The sequence below is a fragment of the Populus euphratica genome, unplaced genomic scaffold (assembly GCF_000495115.2).
Source record: "Populus euphratica unplaced genomic scaffold, PopEup_1.0 scaffold58.1, whole genome shotgun sequence".
In the NCBI taxonomy this organism is placed as follows: domain Eukaryota; kingdom Viridiplantae; phylum Streptophyta; class Magnoliopsida; order Malpighiales; family Salicaceae; genus Populus; species Populus euphratica.
The window spans coordinates 78,399-104,168 of NW_011499864.1; the positions used below are offsets into that span (position 1 = coordinate 78,399).

The 25,770-nt window shown below is 32.5% G+C and overlaps 3 protein-coding genes and 1 long non-coding RNA gene across 9 annotated transcripts in view; 2 read left to right on the forward strand and 2 right to left on the reverse strand.

Moving 5' to 3' along the window:
* LOC105125608 (uncharacterized) overlaps positions 1-972 on the reverse strand; it is a 3,323-nt gene extending 2,351 nt beyond the window's left edge. The window contains exons 1-3 of one of the 2 annotated variants that reach the window (XM_011026127.1): positions 569-972; positions 307-420; positions 21-234 (exon numbers count right to left, since the gene is read on the reverse strand). In XM_011026127.1, coding sequence (XP_011024429.1) covers positions 138-234; positions 307-420; positions 569-768 — 411 coding nt within the window. In that variant the 5' untranslated portion in view covers positions 769-972 and the 3' untranslated portion in view covers positions 21-137. Of the gene's footprint in view, positions 1-20; positions 235-306; positions 421-538 lie in introns of those variants that run through there. The other variant, XR_842270.1, reaches the window with a different exon arrangement.
* A 965-nt stretch (positions 973-1,937) lies between these two features.
* On the forward strand, positions 1,938-3,809 carry LOC105125610 (Leucine carboxyl methyltransferase). Of its 2 annotated transcripts, XM_011026129.1 has the most exons (3): positions 1,938-2,447; positions 2,988-3,242; positions 3,324-3,809. In XM_011026129.1, exons 1-3 carry the CDS (start codon positions 2,069-2,071, stop codon positions 3,614-3,616), a joined length of 927 nt encoding a protein of 308 aa, XP_011024431.1. In that variant the 5' UTR covers positions 1,938-2,068; the 3' UTR covers positions 3,617-3,809. The 2 variants fall into 2 exon arrangements, with proteins under 2 accessions (XP_011024431.1, XP_011024430.1); XM_011026128.1 differs by having other exon boundaries at positions 1,945-2,447; positions 2,988-3,804.
* A 5,178-nt stretch (positions 3,810-8,987) lies between these two features.
* On the forward strand, positions 8,988-13,269 carry LOC105125611 (uncharacterized). Its single transcript, XR_842271.1, has 10 exons — positions 8,988-9,397; positions 9,477-9,559; positions 9,654-9,865; positions 10,123-10,206; positions 10,436-10,708; positions 10,796-10,874; positions 10,956-11,005; positions 11,111-11,173; positions 11,322-11,569; positions 12,586-13,269. It is a non-coding gene; the product is annotated as an uncharacterized LOC105125611 (long non-coding RNA).
* A 1,727-nt stretch (positions 13,270-14,996) lies between these two features.
* LOC105125612 (probable LRR receptor-like serine/threonine-protein kinase At2g16250) lies at positions 14,997-19,623 on the reverse strand. Of its 4 annotated transcripts, none has more exons than XM_011026133.1 (5): positions 19,431-19,623; positions 17,262-19,314; positions 16,528-16,656; positions 16,207-16,235; positions 14,997-16,017 (listed from the first exon to the last, which is right to left on the reverse strand). In XM_011026133.1, the coding sequence occupies exons 2-5, from the start codon at positions 19,172-19,174 to the stop codon at positions 15,428-15,430; spliced, it is 2,661 nt and encodes an 886-aa protein (XP_011024435.1). In that variant the 5' UTR covers positions 19,175-19,314; positions 19,431-19,623; the 3' UTR covers positions 14,997-15,427. The 4 variants fall into 4 exon arrangements, with proteins under 4 accessions (XP_011024435.1, XP_011024436.1, XP_011024434.1 ...); XM_011026134.1 differs by having other exon boundaries at positions 17,262-19,331; XM_011026132.1 differs by having other exon boundaries at positions 17,262-19,336.
* Positions 19,624-25,770: the final 6,147 nt, after the last annotated feature.

The following is a 25,770-nucleotide window of genomic DNA, read 5'->3' on the forward strand; positions in this document are numbered from 1 at the left end:
ACGCCCCCCCCCCCCCCAACAGATGAATTCAACCAGCAAACAATTCATTTGCTTGGTTTTACATTTTATTTATCTACGGCTCAAATGCTGTCTGGGGCCATTTTATTTTATGATTTCAGCAGCACCTTATATTAGTTTTAAAATTCTAGACAGAAATTCTTGCTTTGAATACAGCCAACACTGGTAATATTTGGTTCCTCATATCCATGCCAAATGGTCAGTAGCCAAATCAACCTGCACAGAATAAAGCTCACTCGCAAGAAAACTTGTCCTAATCGTGTACTCAGAATCAGGAATCTACCGTACCTTACTAACTGGATAAGATATTGGAAAGAACAGCAAAAGAAGAACACGGACAAGAGGAGCCATTGCTGCTCCAACAGTGAAGCCATAACGAGTACAAACTGCTTGTGGCAATATCTGTATCAAACAACCATAAGCATAAGAACCCAGATTGAATCCATTCTGAAATTGCCAAGCAGACAACTTCTAAACTAAGAACATATAAAAAAAGGTGAACGCTTTAATCATAATCTACCTCTCCAAACACTAATACGAGGGAGAGTACCGGCGTGGATGTGATCTTGAGGAAGGCCAAACTTGATGGGGACTTGAAGGTCGACAAGGCCCAGGGACATGAGAGCAAGAGTTAAGCCAGCCAAGAGGCCACCAAATTAAAGCCACCAATTCTATTATTATTATCACCACATATGACATGAACTTGCTACTACAGCATCCTATTTCAGAAGCCATCTTTCTCTTTCTCATGCTTACAGTGTCTTCTTGCTTGGTCCTTCATCAGAGGGTGGGAACTGATAAGTGAATTTTGCAGGCAGGCAAGGTTGGTTTGTCTCACACGGCCTCCTCTCTTTCTTTCTTCGATCACACGGCCGCACGTACTATCCTTTATGTCCTAACAAGAAACATATTCTCCATGTCCTAAAGCTAGTTTCTTTTGATAGACTATCTATTAATTAACTACATTGATCGTTGGATGTAGTTGGGAGATAACTACGTCTCCTTTCTACTTTGAGTTCAAACTTAAGATGGGGTTACGGAAATACAAATCTTGTGCATGAATGTTGTGTTCTAAGATTTGATCATAGAATCAAAACCTGTTTCTTTAATAAAAAGGAAGGTGACATAATTGCATGCGTTAAAGATCAACAAATTATTAGTTAAAAACTGTGGAAACCAAAATATATGTTTTTAAAAATTATCTAAAATAAAAAAATATCAATAATTTAATGGTCTATACGTAATTCTAGTTGAGTTAGTAAAGATAACCAAAAATCTAACGTTAAAATTTGTATTTAACCAAATAAAACCTATGCAAAAACTATAGTTTATATTTTACTAAACAAAAACTTTTAAATTTATGGTTTTTAAAATCAAGGATAAAAACTTGAGGGAAAAAAGAAGAAGAAGAAGCCTTGTGTCTTGAAAAACGTGAAAAATGAATTTGGTCCAAAAGGGTAGAACGCGTGGGAACTAAACGTGCAAAAGAGGGATGTTCTACCCAATCCTTTTCTTGCTCAAGAGCTTCAAAACGGCTCCTTGTCTCCTTTAGAACCATTCAATTGCAAAAGTGATCCTTAACAGGAACCTTTCTTCCATTCCACCAGTTGTTTTGTGACACTCGTGGAATTGGATTGGCCCTTTCACGCTTGCAACATGTGATCAAAAGACAAGCAGCAAGTACTTGTTAGGGCAATGGAATAGGACCCAAGTAGAAAGTTGAGAGCCACTCACGTCAGGTAATAGATCTTTGCTGGCGAGAGCAGACCATATTCATTGCTTCTGTTTTTCGACGAGATAGGGACAGCAGAAAGGGAAGGGCCATGCATAAGAAATGGTGGACTACATTTTTTTTTGCCTTCCTTTTTATCGCGGTAGAGAACCTGGATACGATCGAGCTCTATTCTCAAGCGTTGGTTAGTGTGTGGCTCTCTTTTCTTATCCCTATCCACAATACCCTGATGATATAAACCCCTTCTGTTATATATTGCACCCGCTCTGTCTCTCCTCCTCTTCTATTAGTCTTCAAGTTTCTCCATAAAAAAGTAAAATGTCAGACCAGGAAAAAGGTTTGCAGGAGGACCCGCAATGGCTAGAACTCAAGCTCCCACGTTTGCTGTATACCGATACAGTTCAGGGACTCCACGCAACAATCCAAAGTGAGTGGGACTCTCTCCGACGGTCGGCATGCCAAACAGCAGCTGGAAGAGCCCTGTGGAAACATGTGATCCATGACCCTTTTGCGGACTTGCTAGCAGGAGAGACATATCTCAAAAGCTTTCATGAGAAGATAAAGAATGACCGCCTCAAAAATGCTCGGGAAACTTCAGGGGTGATTCTTGCAGTTCGGACACTCTGGTTTGATTCGAAAATTGAAGCTGCTCTGAGCTCCTTTAATGGCGAGGGACAGGTTGTTCTCCTTGGCGCAGGTTGGTGAACACTTTAACCCAATTTCTCACATGCTTTGACCATTTTACATAAACAGCGGCTTAAGATGATGATCCTGTAAATCTTGCTTCTTTCTCAAGAAGTGATGTCTAAAATAGTCTGCAGCCACAGTTGTGCACAATACTATGCAAAGCTCATTATTTACACTTCCATGTGACAAGACTACTGGTCCCTACCTGCGTTGTTCTTACTCTGCACATACCCAACCAGAGTTTGTAAGGCATATAATCCTCTAACATCCTATCCCGCAAGTAGTGTATGCTGAATTAGACTGCAATATCAATTTTGCTTAGCAATTATTGAATATGAAAGCATGATGCATGATCAGCAAGGATAAGAAATATAAGCTTCCTCTTCAAATCAGTGCGCTGTCTTAAGCTGGCCCTAATACTGAAGTAGATTGACAGTGATAAGTGCATATCAGTAAAGCATATCTGTATACTTATCATTCAAAGTTCGGTTGCAGTCATTATTGTTATATGCTGTAGTTTCATCATGATATTGAGCATGTTATGTTCTAGGAATGGATGCAAGGGCATACCGTCTAAGCTGCTTGAAGGAAAGTGACGTCTTTGAGGTTGATTTTCCTGAAGTTTTAGAGGTGAAAACCACTCTTCTAAAGGCCGCGACGGAAACAATAGATGAACACCTGCATCCAAGAATAACAGCAAAATCCCTAAACAGAGTAGCAGCTGACATTAGAAATAATGACTGGCTTGAAAAGCTCCAGATATCAGGGTTTGTGCCAGAGAAGAAGACAGTCTGGGTACTAGAAGGTATCCTCTACTACCTCTCCCATTCCCACGCCACGCAAGTACTAAGTATCATAGCTGATAAATGTGCACTTGCCCGCACAGTGCTCTTGGCGGATTTCATGAACAAACCATCGACCACACTGTCAAATTCCATCTTCCACTTCTACAGTGATTGGCCCGATCATCTACTTCCATCTCTAGGATTCTCTCACGTAAAGCTTTCACAGCTTGGTGATCCTGATGCTCATTTTGGACTCATGAACGACCCTTTGAATCTGTTCAACAAGCTTCGCAGCTTGCCCAGGTCAGTGCAAACCCACCCGGATGATGGAACACCATGCTGTCGCTTATATTTGGTAGAGGCTTCTGGTTTGCCCAGTCAAAGTAACCAATAGATACAGTCTGGTCATGATGTAGGAATTATAGGTGTAACCACCATTGCTTTTAGTGTTGCCTGCGGAATACAAAAATGCATTTGAAGTATGTTATTTGAAGAATGTTGCTTCAGTAAGAATGCAAAAGTACACACTGGGATACAATTTCTTATTCCCTGGAAAAGAAATCATCACAGATCTTTATTTCAGGATTAAATTTCTATTCCACTGCATATTATGGGTTTTAACAGGGGAAAGAAACCCAATAGAGACAATCCCCATACCAAGCTACATTCCCAGCAAACAAGGGGCTATCCCGGTACAAACAGTCAGAAATTTCTACTTGTTCTTTACAAATGTTGATCACAGGCTCATAATTGGCCTTCATTATAGCTTAGGTCATCATGGCAGCGATTTTGTCACTAAGTTCACAGAAGAACAGATAACCGTCAGTCTACTAAATTCTCAACAAATGGAAACAATTCTGAACAGAATTTTTTTCATCACCCATATCTATCAATGCCGATGCTGGTTATCAAACCAACAGAAAGCATGATTGGTTTATCTTCCTGTCTCTGTATGTAAACTCCACAACCGATGCAAAAAGCAAACAAAATAAAAGGGAGCTATGCGTAACGAAACTGATTTATTCCAGCCGTGATAATAGAAAGATGAACAGAGTGTTTGGAGATATCTTCAGGGGAGTAGCAATTTGCCTTCCCCCTTCATTGGTGTTTCTTGCTCATGTTCTGGTCCTTTGTGGGCCATTTTTTGGTTTTTTAACCCAGCCTGGGTCCTTGCTCTACGAACACATAATCAAACACATCATTACATAAGTTTTAAACAACCATTTACTTCTGCTGTAAATGATCCTTTTCCATTTGTTCTTTTTCCACCATATACTCTTATAATAGTGTTCCCTTCCCATGAGAACCAGTCAAGGTTGTTCCCAAACCTGCCAAAGTTAAAATACAGCCTTTTATATTGAAGATTTCTTGAATATAATTCCTGCATTTCAGAGATAAGAATGCAATGTATCAAATTCCATTACTTTACTTATTTGAATGGAATCAAATATATATCAAATTAAATATAATTATAAATGAAGAATATTATATAATATATATTTGAGGTCAATTTAAACTTGAGATGAAATAAAAATGAGAAAAAACTTTGAAAATTCAATAAATCTATATACAAATCCTCTACCCTTTTAAGGTTAACATTTAAACCATTTCGAGGATTAAAAGAGAAGGAAAATAAACCCTAAAATGGGAGTGAAATTCTTTTATGAGCTGGCTTAAAATAAGCTCTTAGATTGAATGACCCGTCCTTAATCCTGGTTTAAAATCTATATAGTAAAAAAAAATTAATTTTTATAAATGCATATCTTTAATTCTTTTTATGAAAAATAGTATCAATTAGACAATAATATTTTTATTAAATAAATAAAATTCTTTAAAAATATATTGATGAAAATACAAGAATTTTTTTTTAAATTTTGAGAAGTATAGCTTAATTAATTAAATTTTAAATTTACTTTTTATAAATTACTAGTTTAAATTACTAAAAACTTATATAATCATTTATTTCAAACCCTATATAATTAATTATATGATACAAACCGGAATGGATAGCGATATTAATACAGTCGAGGAAGACGAAAACTCAATAGACGAGGCCTGAAACATTTACACAAGCGAGAGACTCAGCACGCGAAGGATAACACGTGGCAAGCAGTTATTAAATTAAATTCGATTTCCAACAGCCTGCTTGCCGCCTGTAACAAACTGCAAAGCACAGTTTTGTTAGCCATTCTGTTATTCGATTCTTCTTTCAACTCGACTCGACTCAGTTCAACTCGTCATGTCTATATAAATACTGTGTCCAAGGAATGCGAATTCCAAAGCAGCCAGTTTCCCTCCTATGTCTCTCTGTTTTCTCCCGTCCTTTCAATTCCCAAAGTAGCCCTTACTCGGGCTTTCCTAACTTCTCCTTCGCCAAACCAAGGCAAACAGGTCAGTAGATTTCTTCTTGGAATCATAAGATTTTCCCTTTCCTTTTCTTGTTGTGATTTTGGAAGAACAAATGTGGATCCGTAGAGCGGTGTTTTGATGGAGGAATTGGATTCTTCGGTGCTCGTCGGGAGCCAAGATAGTTCAACTGCCAAACAATTCATTACATGTTGTGTGCTATTTGCTAGTCATTTCACCTGTACTGTTGGATTATGTAGATTGGTTATTGTTCCTCTTGAATTTTGTTACGACCTTATTTTTAGATGTATATTCGGTATATGAATAACATTTTTCTCTGAAATTCTATATTTATATGGAAATAAATTTATAAATTAAATAACTTAATGTTCAACAATTTATATATAATAAAATTAACTTCATAATATAATTTTATTATTTTAATATAAGAGTTAATATAATTTTATAGTGTTGAAGCACTAACTAAACATAAAAAAATATTAATTACAATAAAAAAGTAGATTCTAATGGTCCAACAAAAATAAGCCGCTAATAAGTTATAAGTCTGAAAAAGATAAATAATAAGAAGGTGAGTTCAATAACTCAGTAAGTGGATAACGTTTAATATATATAAATGAGGCAATTTAATAAGGAATATATGTACATTTATGGCTCTAGATTTTTATTGGAAAGTTTCTTAAATAAACCATAATAAGAATATCATAAGATAAAGTTCATCAGAAAATTAAAATGTAATGAGTATGAGGTTTCGTATTGTGGGATGATCAATTCATATAGATTGGTGACTCTCCCAGCCAACTAGGATTCAGATATAATGTGTACAAAGACTAATATTATCCTATTAATACTAACATACCATAGGTTCATATCATAATCAAACAAATAAATTCATATCTCAAGTCTTAACCCGTGACATCAATCAAATAAGAAATTATTAATTTAGAAGTCAATTCAAAAGTATACATTGACTCATATAAAAAATTTAGATTCGATAATTAATTATACTTTATCGTAATAAGAATAATAATCAATATATATATATATATGTGTGTGTGTGTGTGTGTGTGTGTGTTATTAAGAAGTACAATTTAATTCATATTAACAATTCAAATATTTATACTATTTCTCATGCATTTGAAGAATTATCTATTCACCTGACTTAAAAAGGAACGGAACTCGAAAACAAATATCAAAGAAAATCCTATTGATGTCTCGTAGGTAAAATATCATGATTATTTGAATACAAATGAGAAATATTCAAAAAATAACTTGAAAAAAATACAACCTATTTAATATAATTAACTAAGTGTCTATTCTATAACTCTATATATTTTTGAACTAAACTAGTTATTTTTTTCAAAAAACCCAAAAAATTAAACAATTTTCTCTAAATCTAATTCATAAGAAAGCAAATAATAATATTTGATAATAATTCATAACCCTCAATCATTCATTAAATCAATCTTAAAAAGCTAATATTACAACTAGAAATCAATTTGGAGTTTTATTATATTTTTAGGGGTCAAATTATAATTTTGTTAAATTGAAGAACCAAACTAAAAATATCATATATTCGTGAATATATTGGAATTTTGCCCATAATTTATTCTCAATTCTATCCAAAATCTCTAATTATGCTTCAAGGACCATTCTAGAATCTTATCAAATTTTTAAGGTTCAAATTGTAATTTTGTTAAATTGGAGGACCAAACTGAAATGCCATAAATTCATAGCTATACTAGAATTTAGCCCATAATTCATCATCAGTTCTGTCCAGAATCTAAAATTATGCTTTAGGGACCATTCTGGAATTTTATCAAATTTTTAGGATCATATTGTAATTTTATTAAATTGGAGGACCAAACTAAAAATATCATAAATTTATGAATATACTGTAATTTTGCCCATAATGAATCCTCAATTCTGTCCAAAATCTCTAATTATGCTCCAAGGACCATTTTGGATTTTATCAAAATTTTAGGGGTCAAATTGTAATTTTTTTTTAAATTGAGGACCAAACTGAAATTTTATAAATTCATAACTACACTGGAATTTTAACTATAATTCATCTTCAGTTCTTTTTAGAATCTCAAATTATGCTCTAGGGACCATTATGGAATTTTATCAAATTTTTAGGGTCAAATTATAATTTTATCAAATTAGAGGACCAAACTGAAAATTCCATAAGTTCATAATTATATTGAAATTCATCTTTAATTCTGTCCAGAATCTCCGATTATACTTCAGGGATCAATCTATAATTTTTTCAAAGTTCGGGAGACTAAACTAAAATTTTCACAAATTAAAGGATCAAACTGAATTTCATCATCTTCAACCTCAAACCTAGAATTTTTACATATCACTTAGTAATATATTAAGATTCTTAACTCAAACTCATCATTTAAACAAATCATAATCTTTACCTAAAATATTTTAAAATTTACTAAGTAATTCATTACTCATAATATTTAAATCAATTCATCAATCAATCCAAAATCTTATTGAAGCTAAAAAAACACATTTATACATCTCATAGAAAAAATTTAAACAAATTTAAAGCTCAAATTTCATCTCTCTTTATGTTTTTTTATATTTATTAAAGGTGATAATTTTTTATTCGGTTTAATTTTTATTAAAAAAAAATAATCACACTGGGTTTTTATAAAAAACCAAAACTGTTCAAACTAACCGATTGCGGTTCAGTTTGGTTATTTTAGAACAAAAATAGATTCCGGTTTGGCTCTATTTTTTTCTAATTTTTTTTGTTTTAAGTTTATAAAATCAAAATCAAATTGAACTGATCAATTTTTTTTAAATTCTAAGCGATTTAATTGATTTTTTTAATGGTTTAGTTTTTTTAATTATTTTTTTTCTAGTTTTCTCAATTTAATCGGTTTTTTAATTTTTTTATTCACTTTTACTATTTATAGTTATCAAATTTTTTTCAATTACTATAATATTCCTTATTCATTTATATCTAATTTTTAAACCTTCAAAGACTTTGCTGCCATTTCCAATTCTTTTTCATTTTCAAAACATCACATGTTTTCTTTACTTCTTAATTACTTTTTAATCACGCGTGTTATGCATGTGTCCATTTAACATGGGTTAATGCGAATGAATCCTTATGTACAATAAATCTTGCTTTTCTTGACTTTAATGTATCCTTATGTACCATAAGTCTTGATTTTCTTGACTTTAATGTATAATGTATCCTTTTGCACCATAAGTCTTGCTTTTCTTGACTTTAATGTATCCTTATGCACCATGAAAATTGTTTTTCTTGACTTTAATGTATCGTTATGTACCATAAATCTTGTTTTTTTTTTTTTTTCAATGAATGCGTTGTCCCATGAATCTTGTTTTTCTTGATTTTAATTAATGTGTTGTACCATGAAATCTTGTTTTCTTGAATTTGTTGAGGCACTGTGGATTTCATTTGTGTAGCGCACTGTGGAATTTCCAAAGCAATTTCTATGAAGTTAGGAGTTGATTCTTTTGAATGTATCGGGAGTTAATCAGTTGGTGGACAAGGGTCATCAGGGTGTTTTAGGGGTCAAGAGATCGAGTTCTGAGATGATGGAGAGAGGGGATGGAGTTTAAGAACCGTGCATATGGTCGTCTCCTGAAGGGGGAAAAGGTGAAGTTGAACCTGGAAAACGGATCTTCTGCAATAGGGTATTGAATATGAGAAGTGTCAAAGCTGTCGGCCTTGATATGGATTACACATCGGCACAATACAAGCCTGAAACCTTTGAAAAACTTGCGTACGAAGGAACAATCAAAAAGTTTGTGGGCAATCTGATAGGTTTGTAGTTCTTAAAACCTGTGCTTCTTTGCTGCATTTAATTGACTGTATGTTGGCTAAGAGTGGTGTTTTTATGCAGCTGTTGGAATGGAAATTTGAATGGAAATTTAAAACATGGTCAGAGGATTGGTTCTAGATAAAAAGAAAGGCAACATCTTGAAGGTTTTTCATCATTAATCTCACATTTCCTGTTTTATTATTTGAAGAACATTTGTGTGTGGAAAATATTTCAACTGGTAATTCTTGCAATTTACAGATGGATCGTCATAAATACGTTAAAGTGGCATACCATGGATTTACAGAGTTGAGCAAGGAAGAGAAAGTTAACACCTATGGGAATACTCTGATAAGGAATGCTTTCGATTGGCCAGATTATGTGCTTGCTGATACTCATTTCTCATTAGCTGAAGCCTATATGTTTGCCCAGCTTGTTGAATTTATGGACAAATGCCGAGAAAGAGTAGTAGAGTAAGAACTCGGCATATATTTTTGTTTGTCTTTTGTCATACCAGGTTTCTCTATGATAGGAAACCCCAAATGTCTTTTGAGTATTCAACGTAGACATTTGCCAACTTTTAGTTGTTGATACAATTTTGGTTAGGATTCAAAAAGCTTTTCAGGCCTAAAATAGACCCATCTTCTGGGAGAACATGTTTCCCTGTTGTGAATCTCACGGGTTTTGGTCTATAGTGTTTGTCTTATTGTCTCTGTGTTTCATCTACCAGGAACATAAGTGAGGATAAGTCCATAGTTCCAATGCTCAAAATGCTCAGAGATTCTAAACGTGCAACGTTCTTGGTAACAAACAGGTACTAAATCCTCCCATCCCCCTTTCTGTTATTTTCCCTTTCTCTATAAATATTGAAACGTATCTTGTCATATTCAGAATGAATGTTACATAATAGCCTAGGTTTCTTTTCATATCAGTCAGTGTACTGCTGGGTGTCTTGCAGAATTATCGATATGACTGGTTTCTTAATTCTTTGTACAGACTGATATGTTTCTATGTTTGGATCTAACATTCGCTTAATTCCGTAGGCTCTGGATGTTGGGGATCATATCTATGGAGATATTTCACGCAGCCAAAAAGTTCTTGGTATTGAGTTCTTTGTTATCTTCGGTAGCCTTCGAAGTTAATATGGACTGGTTGTGAATTGTCATACTGAACACGACAGCCCTCGAAGCAGTCTTTGAATAGGGAACGAATGAAAATAGAAGTTGGCGGCACATGCTATCTCCAATTCCTCTCTTGAAAGTCATGAATTCCTACTTGCACCCCAATGCCTGTCAATTGCTGTCTCTTAATTAGAGGTTAGATTTAGCCATGGCTATGGGTTGTGGTGTGTATTTCTATGTCGGTTTTTGTGATTTTCCTACCCTTTATGCCTCTCTGAGCAGGTTGGAGAACAATGCTTATTGTTCCAGAGCTTGAGAGAGAGAGGTCAAACTGCTTTGGGAACAGAGGAACTCAAACAAGGTAATTCTTGAAATTTCTTAATCTTTGATGACAGATTTAATTTGTGCTAATACAAACAATTATTATCAATCTAAACCAAAGGGATGGAGTAAAAATCACACCAACAGCCTCAACGAGAACGTCATCAAAAGGTGAAGGAACTCTTTTGTTCCCTTATGCCATGTGTTTCTAACTCTCTGCAACCAGTCTACTTGTAAGTTTATATTTGATTTTTTACTTCATTGGTTAATTTACAGTTTCACAACGTCTGGGGACAACTCATGAGGACTGGCTACCAAAACTCTCGCTTTGCACATCAAGTAAGATCTAAGTCCTTCAATATCATAGTACCCAGAACTGCTTTAAGCTGCTTTCTTTTTAGAAATGCTGGGCTCAAATTTTCTTTGACCTTGAGTATCTCCTTGTTTTCTTTTCCGATTTGTTCTTAAATGTCTTCTACACATACAGGTTGAGAGATTTGCCTGCCTTTTTACGATTTTGGTGGTGACTGATGTTTTGGGCCTTCAGACTTTCCTTGGCAATCAGAAGAACTGCTCACCGAAGTGAAGAATAGAATGTTGAGGGGAAGGACCATTTCTAATTTGGCTTTTAAAAGACCTAGCATTGCAGGGTGGAAGATAAGTAACCTCTACTGTCGCCGGGTGTGCCACGACGTTGTCGGTAATAACGAGGCTTTTATCGTGCTTTCTAATAAGGTATGTTGTTGAAATTTTTTTTAAATTTAATTATAAAATTATACTTAATATTTAAGAGTTGATATCTAGTATTATGGTTATTGAAAATCTATAATTTAGAGAGTTTGGGTAAATGACTAGTTTTGAAAGGAAAATATATATTATCCCAATATACTTTATCTAATATAAGTTGCATTGTTATTTAATTGTTTTTCTATGTCAGGTTTTTATTTGTTAGTCTTTTCTAAAATTCATAGGAGATCTTTTTTTACGAGAAATTCTCTATTTTACTGGATTAAATCCTAACCGTTTTAAAATCTGAATTTTAGTATCGTATTTTACACTTTGTATCTTTAATATCTGAGGATGTATTTTATAGTATAATTTTACACCTTATAAATATTAAAGTTTACTTCTAGAGCTATTAAAAAAAAACATTGAGAAATTTATTTTTTTGACATTTTAGCCAAATAATAATGGATGATTATAAACTGATTATGATATCTATTTTTTCTTCGATTTTCAAAACATGAGAAAGATGTAATTTTTGTGAAAATATGCTTAGAAAATTTTAGGATTTGGTTGTATACATAAAAACAAAATATATTTTTTTTTTGAAAAGAGAAATTAATTTAAAAGTTTTGAGATTTTTTTGAAAATTTTTAAAAAAGTTTTGAAGAAAACAAGATATTTTAATAACAGATTTGCATCTTACAGTGTAAGTATAAAAACTTGATATTATGCAAAATTGATGGAAAAATATAAGAGAAAATTATAATTTATTTTGAAAGAATTTTTAAATTTTTTGTTTTTAAAATATAATATTATATATATTAATTAAATATTATTAAAACATGTAGGTTGGGTCGGCCTAACTAACTAGGTCGAGCTCGGCCCCAGAAAAGGGTGGGCCGATCTCGGCCTAACATATTTTTTTTAAGGGTTGGACCAGTTCCAGCCCAGCCCAAGTGGGAAGTGAATTATTTGCAAAATGTGAATAATAAGTTCACGTTCTGCATGCAACTTTGCAATTACAGATGATAGAGTGAAGTATGAGGCAACCTTGTGGAGGAGAAGAAACTACTGTCATTGGCCTGACGTGAGGTGGGTGGAAATGTTGGTGGAAGAAATGATAGTGGTGCTGGTTACTTGTGGTAGAGGAAGAAAAAAAAAGAAGAAAATCTGCAAAGGAAAGAGGAAGGAATTCGCAATGACTGCCTTTATTGCCGATAAGGAGATGAATTTGTAGGGAGGATGAACTACTGTTTTTCATGGGATGGAGAAGGTTGTGGTGGCAAAGAAGCAACAGGGAGAGAGAGAAAAAAGAGAGAATCATCGGCTGGAAAAACAAAGAAGGCTAATTTTTGGCTAAATTTTGACTTTATTTTCTTTATATTGGGGCCATAAAATTCACCCTTATTTATAGAATGTGAAAGAGAATAATCTTTTTTATACAAGGGAAAAATTCCAGTCATTGATTCGGTTGGGAATAATCTCAACAATTGGTTTAAAGTAGGCACCACGAACTATCAAATCTGACAATTCAAGGTTACATGAGTTAGCCTTTTTAAGCCAGTGTCACGGTTGTTGTGATGTTACTAGAGGATAAAATGATATCAGGTGACCATTTTAGTTTATATTTTGTTAATTTTGGTGGATATACGAGGTATTAAATGCACCTAAAATGTAGTCATTTGGGCAACATTCTTTAGCAAAAATCAAGGAAGATAATAAATAACGACCAAATGATGCGACGTGTGTTCTATTTTTTTAATTCAAAATGGTGCTATTTAGGGTTAAATTAGAGATTTTTGTTTAACTTCAATTTAGTTCCTTATCATTCAATTTTATTCAATTGCATCCCTAATTGAACTAAACTTTTGATTTATTGTAATTTAGCCCCTGTCAAGTTTCAATTTGAACCCTGGATTTATAAGCCTTTTGCACTTTGGTCTTTGATTTTGGATTTATGCAATTTAAACCCTAATTGACTATTAAACTTTTAATTTCTTTAATTTCACTCCCGGTTTCAACCAATTAAACCCTTATAGTTCAACACCTTTTACAAAATAGTCATTAGCTGCAGCAATATTCGATTTCATCTCTAATTGATCTAAAAACTTTAATTTTCTTGCCAATTTGCCCCTCATTTCAATCAATTAATTTGATAAAAATAAAATTTAGTCTCTTAAAACTTTAATATTCTCAATTAAGCCCTAATTAGACTCCCAAACTTAATTTTTCACTAATTAAACCCTTAATAAAATTAATTTGATCAATTTAAAGTATAATTATGTCCTTATACTTAATTAAATCCTTCAATTGGATTCAAAATAATTCTTAAACATAATTAAAATTCAATTTGGCTCATGATTAAATCAAATTGACCTATTAAAAATTTAATTATATCCTTGGACTTAATTTTTATGTAAATTCATCCAATAATCATTTAATTTGATCTTGAATTTGTATTGTTTTTTTTTTTTTATTTGTATTTCATAGCCTTCTTTCTTCATATTACAAGTCTTCATTTTATTTTTTTATTTAATTTTTTTTAAAAAAAATAACTCAAAATTGGGTTTTAACATATATCTATATTTTTTGGCATTGATTAATTATATGTTCTTCATTTTAGGTTTTTTAGTACATTTCTTATGCAACAACATTTTTGATAATCTTGTTGGTTTCTCATCACCCTAAACGAGGACACAAACACATGATCGGTTAATATCACAAGATAGAAAATACGAATACATTAATTAGGATTAAAGAAAAAGCCAGGAAGGGGCTGAATTGATAAAAACCCTAGAAGTCATAGGCAATCTAAAAATGATAGAAAAGGGGAAAATCCCTACCAATTTTCATGTTAATAAATACAATCTTTTTATAATCCTTGCTGGTTTCATCACCCTAAACGAGGACACAAACACATGATTGGCAAGTATTATATAATTTTTCGAAACCCTTAAATTAAAATTTAAACCCTACTAACCAATAAAATACAAAACAGAAGTTCACTTTACATTCTCACCAAACAAAATAATAATAATAATAAAATAATAATTTTGAATTTTTATAAAAACATGTTTATAGAAATAACATGGATTTTTTTCAAAACAAGTATTCCACACTCAGCCATTTTAATCCTGGTGTCTGAAACTGGTGTCCGAAACCTAGCAGAGACAATCAATTACAGAGACACCTAGCAGCTGGTGTCCGAAACTGACAAGCTTACAAACCATAAAAGTATTCCTAACATTCCTTCACTATCAGCCATTTTAATCCTGTCTCGACAGTGTTAGCCTTATTGCGGGAATCTTTCAACAATTAATGCCCGCACCATGACGATATCACCATACAAGTTCTATTTCTGATGAACTGCTCAAACATCCCAAAAAAAATATATTCAAAACACAATGATCACAAATCATAGAACAACACAAAAACATCTTTAATTGATCTTGAGTTTATCACTATCATAAAAATCAACTGAAATTTACAAGGACTACCTCCATCTACATATCCATTACAACACGCCTGGAAAAAATATCCTAAGCAATACTCAACAACAATATGCCATCAAGACACAGAATAATCATAGTTCCACAAAAGTCATCCAGTTTATCTGCACTCCAAACAGAAACTGACAAGCTTACAAACCCCAAAAGTATTCCTAACATTCCTTTACTATCAACCATTTTCATTCTGTCTCGACAGTGTAAGCCTCATTGCGGGAATCTTTCATCATTCACAGCACATCGGATTACAATCACCATTTGCTTGCATTGATTTTTGATGAAATCCCATCAAAGATGGATGAGCACTCAGATGTGGAACCCACACAACTTATGAACAATTGCAAACTCCACAACAGGTCATCTAATGCTCATCTAGCCTCCCCATATCTTGCATTTCAAGTGGTTCAGGAAAGATTTCGCTGGATAACCTCTTATTAGAAGATGAATGCTCAATCCCACTGCTGCCTCGAGATCCTGCTCTCCCTGGCTGCTTTAAGCCACTGGTATTAGCTTGGCCCAGAGCTGAGGCATTATCTGGGCTATGTCTCCAGCTACCAAAAAAAGCAGCACTCCAAGATCTCCTGGATGAAGTTGTTCTCAGCCTTCCCGAGCTATAAATGTCATCTCTTACCACTTTCAGAGGGTTTTCCAATGCTTTGAGGACATATTTCATTGGAGGGCGTTTAGAAGGTTTGGAATTAAGGCATGACCTAGCTACGATGGCCATTGCCCATACCTCTTCCAATAAATCTTCATCAACGATCATAGATGGGTCAACAATCTTTGCCACCAGCTCCCTGTCATATACACTGATCTGTGCCAGCGTGTGTTCTAACCACTCCCTTGTGGTGGCATCATCTGATTTGCTTATGCCAAGCTTGCCTGTAACGAGCTCAAGCAAGACCTTGCCAAAACAATACACATCATGAGCACAAGTTGCCGGAGATGAGCCTGCCCATTATCAAAGATAAATATCAGGATTTGCTTAATTTTGTTTTCCAAACTGACACTCGTAGTAACACTCAAAGTTATTGGAGAAAAGGAAAGCCACAATTGGCAATATGCTAGATATGAACGAATTCTTTGTGAATTACACGTAGTTTAAAAGATGAAGAGCACTTGTGAGAGAGTTCAACATACCGGAAGTCCCTGGATCAGAGACAGAGGATCTGCACATGGGCATGAGGAATTGCTATTAGATCTTCAACAAAGGATAATAAAAATGAACCAAGAGGTAATTATTTATGCTCAAAGACAATGATGATGACAAACACACAGGGAGTGGACCAACTACCCTAATGGCAAAACCAGCGATGATGTGTTGTTGCTAGCCATGCTAATCTGGAGTATTACATAACATAGCTAATGACACCAGATTATGGCTGGGTCAAATCATTCAGCAAATCAAATAGGTGAATTCACTTCAAAATGCCCAAAGAAATTAATAGCTACAACACTTACTGGGACTTCCGCAAGAACCTTGTGAGAACACTTTGATGCAAATCCCCTTCCTGGACACGAACCCTACTCAAACTTCCGAGTCGAACCTCAAACTTATCATCAAGAAGGATACTGCTTGCTTGAACATCTCTTCAAACACCAAAAGGTAATTGCATTTGAGAATTTAGAAATGACTGGAAATTCTTCATCACAAAGATAGAAATGTCATGCATGCTACATTACTAGTTCATAGTTTAAATAAAGAAGATGATAAAGGAGACAGTCTCAAAGCACTTGGGAAGTGCTGCTATAATCTACAGAACATCATCCTAAGTCAAACGTTCTCATCAAAATTTGAATCTACATCCTGCTTAGCCACACCCTGTGCCTTGATCTCTTGGGCTAGTACCCAAGGGCAAAAGACAGGTTGCAATTCAGCTTCTTTACACTTGAGCATTGCAACATTCATTCCAGTCTCATGTGAATTTAAACAGCAGAAACAGCAATACTAATTAGCAATAAATAGGTGATTGAGAATACCATCCTAGATCAGGTCTTGTGCTGACAAGATATCAAGCACAAATGATTCCATACTGAATACTGAATGTGCAAAGCGTGAGCTTCTCCATTCACATAGGGCATTATAATTCTATTTCATGTTTAAATAAACAACATGAATAAGATCACCCTAATCAGAAAAACTATCCCAGAAAATATGGAGGAGAGTGAGGCTATTCAAAAGCAAGTATAAGTACCCATGGACAAGGGGAGGGTTGCACTCGTGGTGCAGGTAAGAGAGACCTTCAGCAGCTCCTGTAGCAATTTTCAGTCTTGTAATCCAATCCAGGGACTGCAAACCATCGTCTTCAAAATTGGATACCCTGTACAAAGACTCAGCCAAGTCCCTATTTGGCATGTATTTGTACACCAAAAGCTTGTGATTTTCGTTCTCCAAACAATGTCCCAAAAGAGGGACTAAACGTGCATGTGAATGCTTGCTGAAAAATTCTAATTCCATCATGCAGGAATCCTGTTTCAAGCTATGCAAATTGATCCTTTTGACAACGATAGGAATTCCTCCTTCTAAAAAACCCTGGTAGAGATCTCCAGAGTGACCATGTTTGATGAGATTTCTTTCGCTAAATTCACTGGTCAGACCGAGTAACTGTTCATACGTGAATGAGTCTCTCAGACTAGATACGCTAGTAGGATCCTTAGGAAGTTGTGGGCTATCTCCATCTGGAACACGCCCCACATCTGCACTTCCTCTTTCATTTGTAATGGTATTACTAAACTTCCTAAGGACCACCACGATCACCAGTACCAAAATCGTAATGAAACCAACTCCACCAAGCAATCCCACCAAAATGTATATCCATCGCTTGCGTTTCTTTGGGACAGAACTTGGCTCCGGATTTCCAAAATAATCGAAAGTTAAGTCTCTCTCAGCATAAAACAATCTACAATCTTCCAAGCTCCTCTGATTAGGCACTCTCTGAAGGCAGTTCATGTCAAGGCTACCATTTCTTGGACTGCTAGTAGTAACCTTTCCTTGGAAATAATTACCCGACAAATCGATGGAAGTACAGTTCTCAGATAAACAATCCGGAGTTCCATATAACTTATTGTTGGAAAGATTAAACACAGCACCACTGGCATGACCCGTGAGACTAGAATTCGTCAAATCAGCTGTAAAATTATTAGCAGAAACATCAAGAACCTGCAAAGTCTGCGACGACCACAATGCATCAGGAAGAGCACCATCAAATTTATTCTCTCTCAACTCCAAAACTCTCAATTTTCCGAGACTCGAAAACAAACCATCCTGACATCGACCCTCCAATCGATTATCCCTCAACACCAACACTTCCAAATTCCTCAACCGCATAAACTCTACAGGCAACAATCCGGATAACGCATTCATGCCAAGATTAAGCTCAACCAAGTTAGAAAGATTACCCAATTCAACAGGCACCGGACCCATAAGACTATTATCAGACAAATTCAAGATTTTCAGACTAGAAATGCTACCAAAAGTAGATGGTATAGACCCAGAAAAATAATTGGAAGAAAGGTCAAGTTTTGATAGATTCCTAAGCAGTCCAAATTCACTTGGTAGCTGCCCAGTAAGTGAATTCCTTGAAAGATCAAGAACTGATAGCTGCATTAACTGCCCCAATGCAGCAGGTAGACTACCAGCAAGATCATTACTGCCTAGATATAAAGCATTGAGTCTAGTTAAATTACCAAGCGAAGCAGGAATCGGACCGGTGACTGAACTAGACTGGAGATCCAAGACCTTCAATGAACCAAGCTGGTGACCAAACCAATCCGGTATCGAACCAGGAAGTGAAAACCCTGAAGCATTAAAAGACTCCAAGAAAGTACAACTAGCCAAAGAATCAACACTGAAACTGGGGTTCAAACGGCCGACCCGGGTCCGCTTAAGCCCGGATATATTGATCCCAATGACCCGCCCGTTTCTGCATTGGATTCCTGTCCATTGCTTGCAGGGGTTGGATTTTATTGGCCAGTCTGTGCTCCTAATCCCCAACGATGACCGGAGATCAAGCAAGGCTGATAGTTCATTTCCTGACTTCGAGAAACCTTGCTGACCCAACGTGCAGTGAAACACGACCAAGATTGTAACTAAAAGGAGCTCTTTCATGGCTTCTTCTTCTTCTTCTTCTTCTTCTTCCTATAACGAAAAGTTGCAGTCTATTATCGTCTAAGGTGGCTCATCTTCTTGTTGGAGAACTGGTGCTGGTGTTGACTGCTGCCTTCTTCTTTTCTTTTCCTCCCTTCTCTCTGTGCATTAACACGTACTGCCCTGATTGTTATCTCGAGTGAAATGAAAGAGAAACCAAAAATGAAAAGAAAACAGCTTTAAATGTGTTCATGTTCTGTGTAGCAGTCTTCTTTACCTCAAATCACGAGCTTTGATTCTGCCTTCGATGCCTCTGCTGCTATTCTTCTGTGTTTTAGCTGAGTTTAGCCAGCCAGCCAACCAGACTGTTCTTTTCTTTCTTTTTGAATAAAATTATACTGTGACGAGGCTGCCGAAACTGAAGGCTGAGGTTCTAACTGTGTTTGACTGCGAATAGTCATCGAATCTGAAAAATAAATCCCTTTATAGATTTTTAGCGGCAGTTTAGTGGTATTGTGTTCTAAATCTTTTTTTATAATTATTTCTTCTTTAAATTTTATTATTATTTTAATATAATGATATCAAGAATAATTTTTTAAAAAATAAAAAAATATTATTTTAATATATTTATAATTAAAAAAATATTTTAAAAAATAATTATGAATATACTTGTAAGCACCTCTTAGAAATCTATAATAATTCAAGAGTATAAACAACTCTTATAAATCTATAATAATTTAAGGTCTTTATGATAGTTTAAGTTAATATTGATGTAGAAGTTAAAAAAAAAATGAAGGATGAGATGATTTACATTATTATTATGTTATTATTAGAATTTTATAATTGAAGTTGAAGAAAAAAACCTTTTATGACCATTTGTACTTGAAATTTTGTTTGATTGTGTTACACTTGCAAAAGACACTGAATTAATATTATATTTTAGTGTTTTTTATAGCTTTTATTTGTTAATATTAAAAATAAAAATAAAAATAAAAATATTTTAATATATTTGAAATAAAAAATATTTCTAAACAGCACTCCATATATTTAAAACGGTTTGATATTAACCAGTGTTATTGATTAAAACTAAATTTTAATTTAAAATAATCATAAAGCAATCCTTTATTCTGATTTGAAATAGAATGTGGTCTAAACTGAAAACAATAAATCCTTGTTCGGTTGATGTGTCTGAGGCACGGCAGGGCCTGGCACAGCACGGCACGGGGTTCTATGAGAGGATGGGCAGACTTTAATGACAAAAGAGGGTGTGCCTGCCCTCAACCGTCGGAAACTCTGTATTATATATATAAAAAAAAACTGCATAAAATTTTTTATTTTGCTTTAATTCATAATTTTTTTATACCAAATTAGAAGAATTACTTATAACATATTTTATATTTAACATTTATATCAATAAAAAATCTGTTTGACTTTATCTCATCTTCAATAATCTAAATTAGAGTAGTGAGATTATATCACTATTTATAAATTTAGCTGTAGTAAAAAATATATTAATAATTTTTTTATTTTAATAAAATCAAATTTGACTAAACACAAAATAAATAAGCTGAAAACAAAATTAAATGAGAGGAATAAAATATAGGAGGATATATTCTTTAAGTCTTTTTAGTCTTCTTTAAGTCTTTTTAGTCTTCCATAAAGCAAAGAAATTTTCCACCCCTGCCGAACCGTACAGGTTAAAAAAATAAAAAAGCTTTGCTAACCAAATCAAAAACATGACTGACCTTGATTAGGGTTTAAATTCACTGATTTTTTTTTAAAAAATCCTGATTAAAATAATATTATATTTATTTTTTATTTTAAATAAAATTTAAATTGATCCAAATCAACTCCCCAACTCATAATTTGAGCCTGATTTAAGTTTTAAAAATATGCTTTTTATGTATGGTTGGTTTTTGGAGCCATAGAGAAGAGCTTGGATTCGGTTTTGGGTGAACCCACTTGGCCAAGGTGAAACCAAAAGAGGTGGTGGCTGGCTGGCATTTTGCTCGTTGACTAATTCCAGGTTTCATGGTCAGCAACGTTTATAAAAGAACTCTATATATAATGTATTTAATTTATTTTTTTGCTAATAATATTTGGTCGTGAAAGATTATGGTGATTATAATATTATATTTGCTAATAATATTATGTGAACTCTAACATTTGATTTTAATATTAATTTCCATATATATTTTCATTGCCGTAATGAGTGTGTTTGGCGAGTTCTTGCCTGACTTTTCTGCTAAAACTAGTTGTTATACCGATCAACTGTGTTTTGAACGAGTACTGGATTTTTTATTGATAAAATATTTTTGTCTTTCAAAATATTTTTCAGGGGCAGATTTTTTTATAAAATATTTTATTATATAGTAATTAAATAAATTAAAATTATTAAGACTTAAATTGATTGTATTATGTTATCTAACATACTAAAAGATTTGAGAGCATTTGTTTTGCATTCAGAATTCTTAATTCAAATTGAGAAATATATCATTCTTTTCTTTTCTTTTCTTTTTCCTAGAAAAGCATGATATATTTTTTTCTATTTGGACATTGACGAAATTTAGACGAGTTTCTCTAGCTGTTTTACTATTCATAGATTTTTTTTTTTGCATTGTTATCCTCGTACTGATTTTTTTATTAAATCTTTTTATAAGATGAATTTTTAAATAGTAATAGAAAAAATAATATAATTACTATGTAAATTAGAGAATGAGGAGACCTAGAGAGTGGTCAAATTTTTATCATAAATTAAAATTTTTTGTTGTTTTATTTGAAGTGCCTTCTTGCAGATCACTTCCTAAATTTTTATGTATTTTTTATTAAAAAAATAATAAATAAATAAAAATTAGTTTGATTTGAATTTTTAAAAAGTATTTTTTATTTTTAAAAAGAAAATACTTTTAAAAGTTATAAAAAAATTAAAAATATAATATTTTTTATTAATTATATCATGTTTGGTCTCCAATATTATTATATATTTTATGTTGAATATTTTTTATTTTAATTTTCTTACTTTAAAATTTAATTTAATTTGATTTTATACAAATTCTAGTTATTGTTTTTTTTATTATTATTTGTATGCTCTTATCTTTTTTTAATTAATATTTTTATCTATCATATTTAGTTTTTATTTTTTTATTTTTAATTTAAAATAATTTAAAATTTTTATTTATAATATCCTGTTTTTTATTTTTAACTAATATTTATTTTATTTGAAATGATTTATGAAATTATATTTTTTATATTTTTTTAATTTTTATATTTATCATAATTGATTGTTATCCTTTTAATAATTTAAAAAAAATAATAAATTATTTTTAATTTTATTTTTCATAAATTACAATACTAAAATATATTATCAAACTTATTTTTTATTTTTTATAATATCATTTTTCATGAGAACCATTTTAAAAAAAAACTTCCGGCAAACAATCGGCCGACAAGAACAATAAAGAAGAGAAGGTGATTTGACGTGGCCATCATATCAACATCATCCCTAACACTAAAACTTGGATGGTGACGGACGTGGCAATTTCCAACACGTTAAATACCGTGGTCCCCTCTACAGGTACGGTTCCGCGTTTCTCATCTTGTCATGGCTGCTCCTTGTAGAAGATGCACTCCTCGGTTTTTCACCCCACCATGCCAATTTTTTTAACTAATAAGGGAAGGGGTAACTATTTTAATTAATATCTCTTTTTTTTCCCCTTAACTTTTCACCATTGCTATTAAATTTATTTGTTTTATTACTCATATCAAGGAATTGATTGTTTTAGATCAGAGTTGATTAAACTCGGTTAATTCATTACCTTATCAATCTAGTCAAAATAAAAAAACTTAAAATTAAATAAAAATTTAAAATAATATTATCTTGAAATGAGTGAGTCGGCTTGATTTTATATATTCAATTCATACCCTTAATCTAAAATCAAGTTATAAGCTAATTCAAGATGCATATAACTATGTTTTTTTTGTTTTTAATCATGCCATGAAAATGCATTAAGTTTTATACTCCAAGGGCGAGCAAAAAAGAAAGAGGTAAATCTTGAGCAGGCATGTAACTAATTTAAAATGAATGCATGGGATTCATAAACACCATAAAAACATGATTAATGGCCACACAACATCCTATCCTCTATGATTTTTCTTCTTTTGCTTAGGTTTTTTTTTTTTTTTTTTTTCAATTTGATGGGATAGGACGACCACATAAAGTTGCAGAAGTCACACGATGAGACAAAAGTGACCTGATGCGCTGCATCGAACTGAAAAGAAATAAAATCCTTGCTTAAATTAATTGATTAAATAAAGGGATTTAAGGTCACACACACGACAAGGAGAGGACTTCGATAAAAATAAAATCGGGTAGCCCATCAAATCCGAAGCAAGGATCTATGGCCTCCCCGCTACGGATAACGACACTCTATCCTTTTCGTTGAAGGTGACATAGCCTGACTCTAAAGCTACTTTCCAAGAAATTAAAGGTTGCGAATAACATTACCGGACAGAAACTGATACCTGTAATGATGAAGGTGCCCTGCTCGTTGTCCTTCGAAAACCCGGCCCGTTTACGACACATACATCATGAATGGATCATGTATGGATTAATTTATTTTTATTTTTAAAATTAAATAAAATTTTATTTAAATTTTGATTGGATTAACATAATTACAAGTTAATTGTGAAGTTAATCGTTGTATAATCCAGCATAAAATTTGATTTAAATGAAACTGAATCATGGATGGATTATATTAAGTTAGATTAATTTAAAAAAAAAAAAATTAAATTGAGTTTTATTTAAATTTTAATCAGATTTATTTTATTATGAGTTAATTCGTTGAGTTAGGATTTATTTAAAATTATGATAATAATTACAGTTTAAAATATTTTTTTATTTAAAAATATATTTTTTATTTTTAAAAATTTATTTTTAAAATTACTATATCAACTATAAAAAATATTTTTAATGATTTAATATTTAAAATTTGAAAGGAGCACGATTTTACGTACATTCCACACACGCCCTTGGTATTTCTACATAAAACTCAATTGAAATTGGACCGGGTTTACGAGAATGATGATGCAGTCATGTCAATGGGTAAAAGCAAAGCAAGGAAAGGAGAAAGCTACGTTTCCAAGTTGGCCATTCAACATGTGTCTGCTGAGACGTCAGATTGGTAATAAGACAGTTCTTAATTCATAATTGTACTACTTGAAAGGAACCTCCACTTTGACTTGGTCTCGTTCCAAAAATCATTTATTTTTATTGGAACTTGATTTCTGCTTTTTATAATCAAAGAAGGCCACCGATCCCCACCTGATATGCTCATAATGCGTCCGTTTGCTTATGCTTTTTAAAATATTTGTTTTCTTAAAAAAATTATTAAATTAGTATTAAAATTAAAAAAACTCTAAAAAATATTATTTTGATTAATTTCTAATTTAAAAATAAACACCATAAACTACAATACCATGCAAACACGTAGTAATCAAAGGGAAAAAAACTTAAATAAAATATTATGGTTAAGCTAACGAATAAAAATAAGTTATAGCCAGATAATTTTTGTTTTTTGTTTTTTTAATTTTTCTACTTATAGACGCTTTAATTTCGATCTAGGATATAGATAACTCATGTGAGACATGATCATATGTAAATAATAATAAAAAAAAGAGGCCCTGAAATTATTATTATTATTTAGATATTGGAGCTTGAAAAAGAGGCAAATTGAAGTGTTATTTGGATGAGTTAATAATTTAAGATTAAAAAAATATATATATAAATAGTGGTATGCATGCATTCATGGTCTACGGTGATGGCTGATGGGAGGAGTTCCTAGCTCTGATTCTCCCTACGAGGCGATAAACATATGCAAACAAAACTATCATGTGCTTATAGATAGATTCTTTTTATTCCACTTAAATTCAACCATCCAAAATCAAATCTACTACTTATCTTCATATTGGAAAAGCCTTACCATTTAAAATGACGAAGTATATATATTTTTATTATTTTCATCTGTTATTTATTATCTATTAAATAAAAATATAATTTTTTTTATAACAAGAGGGTCATATATAATAAACAAAAATTATTTTTATTAGTATTTTTAAAGTTTTTAAATTTTTTATAAGGCTATATGTGACCAAAAAAATCATTTTTTTTTACAAAAAAAGGGTCAAAACAAGCTTAAGAGTGTGTTTGTCAAACACCTCCTTAGATTAAAAATTCTTTTATTAAAAAGTGATAAACCAAACAAAACCTTAAATATTTGATCCGATTTTAACTCAATTAGGTTGACTCGAAACAAACCAAAAACAAAGATCAATACCAAAAATAGATTAAACATAAAAAACCATAAAAATTCAAAATTTCTTAAATAAAACTAATCAAATATAAAGAAAATAAAAAAACATGAAGAATAGTTAAATCCAAACCCAACCTAGACCAGATTTCAATCAAACAAAGACATGATTTTATTTGTAAACATTCATAGATCAAGAATTAAGCATCACAACCCATCAATAATTACTAAAAAACCAGGATTTGGTCAAAATAAGTTTATGATCAAAACCAAAACTTTATGATTAAAACCTCTAAAAACTTGTTAATGATG

Bases quoted from the DNA above. Each gene is read 5' to 3' on its own strand.
- LOC105125610 (XM_011026128.1), top strand. From the start codon at position 2,069: ATGTCAGACCAGGAAAAAGGTTTGCAGGAGGACCCGCAATGGCTAGAA. The intron at 2,448-2,987 runs GTTGGTGAACAC...GTTATGTTCTAG, and splicing joins GGTTGTTCTCCTTGGCGCAG to GAATGGATGCAAGGGCATAC.
- LOC105125612 (XM_011026133.1), bottom strand. From the start codon at position 19,174: ATGAAAGAGCTCCTTTTAGTTACAATCTTGGTCGTGTTTCACTGCACG. The intron at 16,657-17,261 runs GTACTTATACTT...TGGTGTTTGAAG, and splicing joins AACCCTCCCCTTGTCCATGG to AGATGTTCAAGCAAGCAGTA. The intron at 16,236-16,527 runs GTAAGTGTTGTA...GCCCATGTGCAG, and splicing joins AGGTTCTTGCGGAAGTCCCA to ATCCTCTGTCTCTGATCCAG.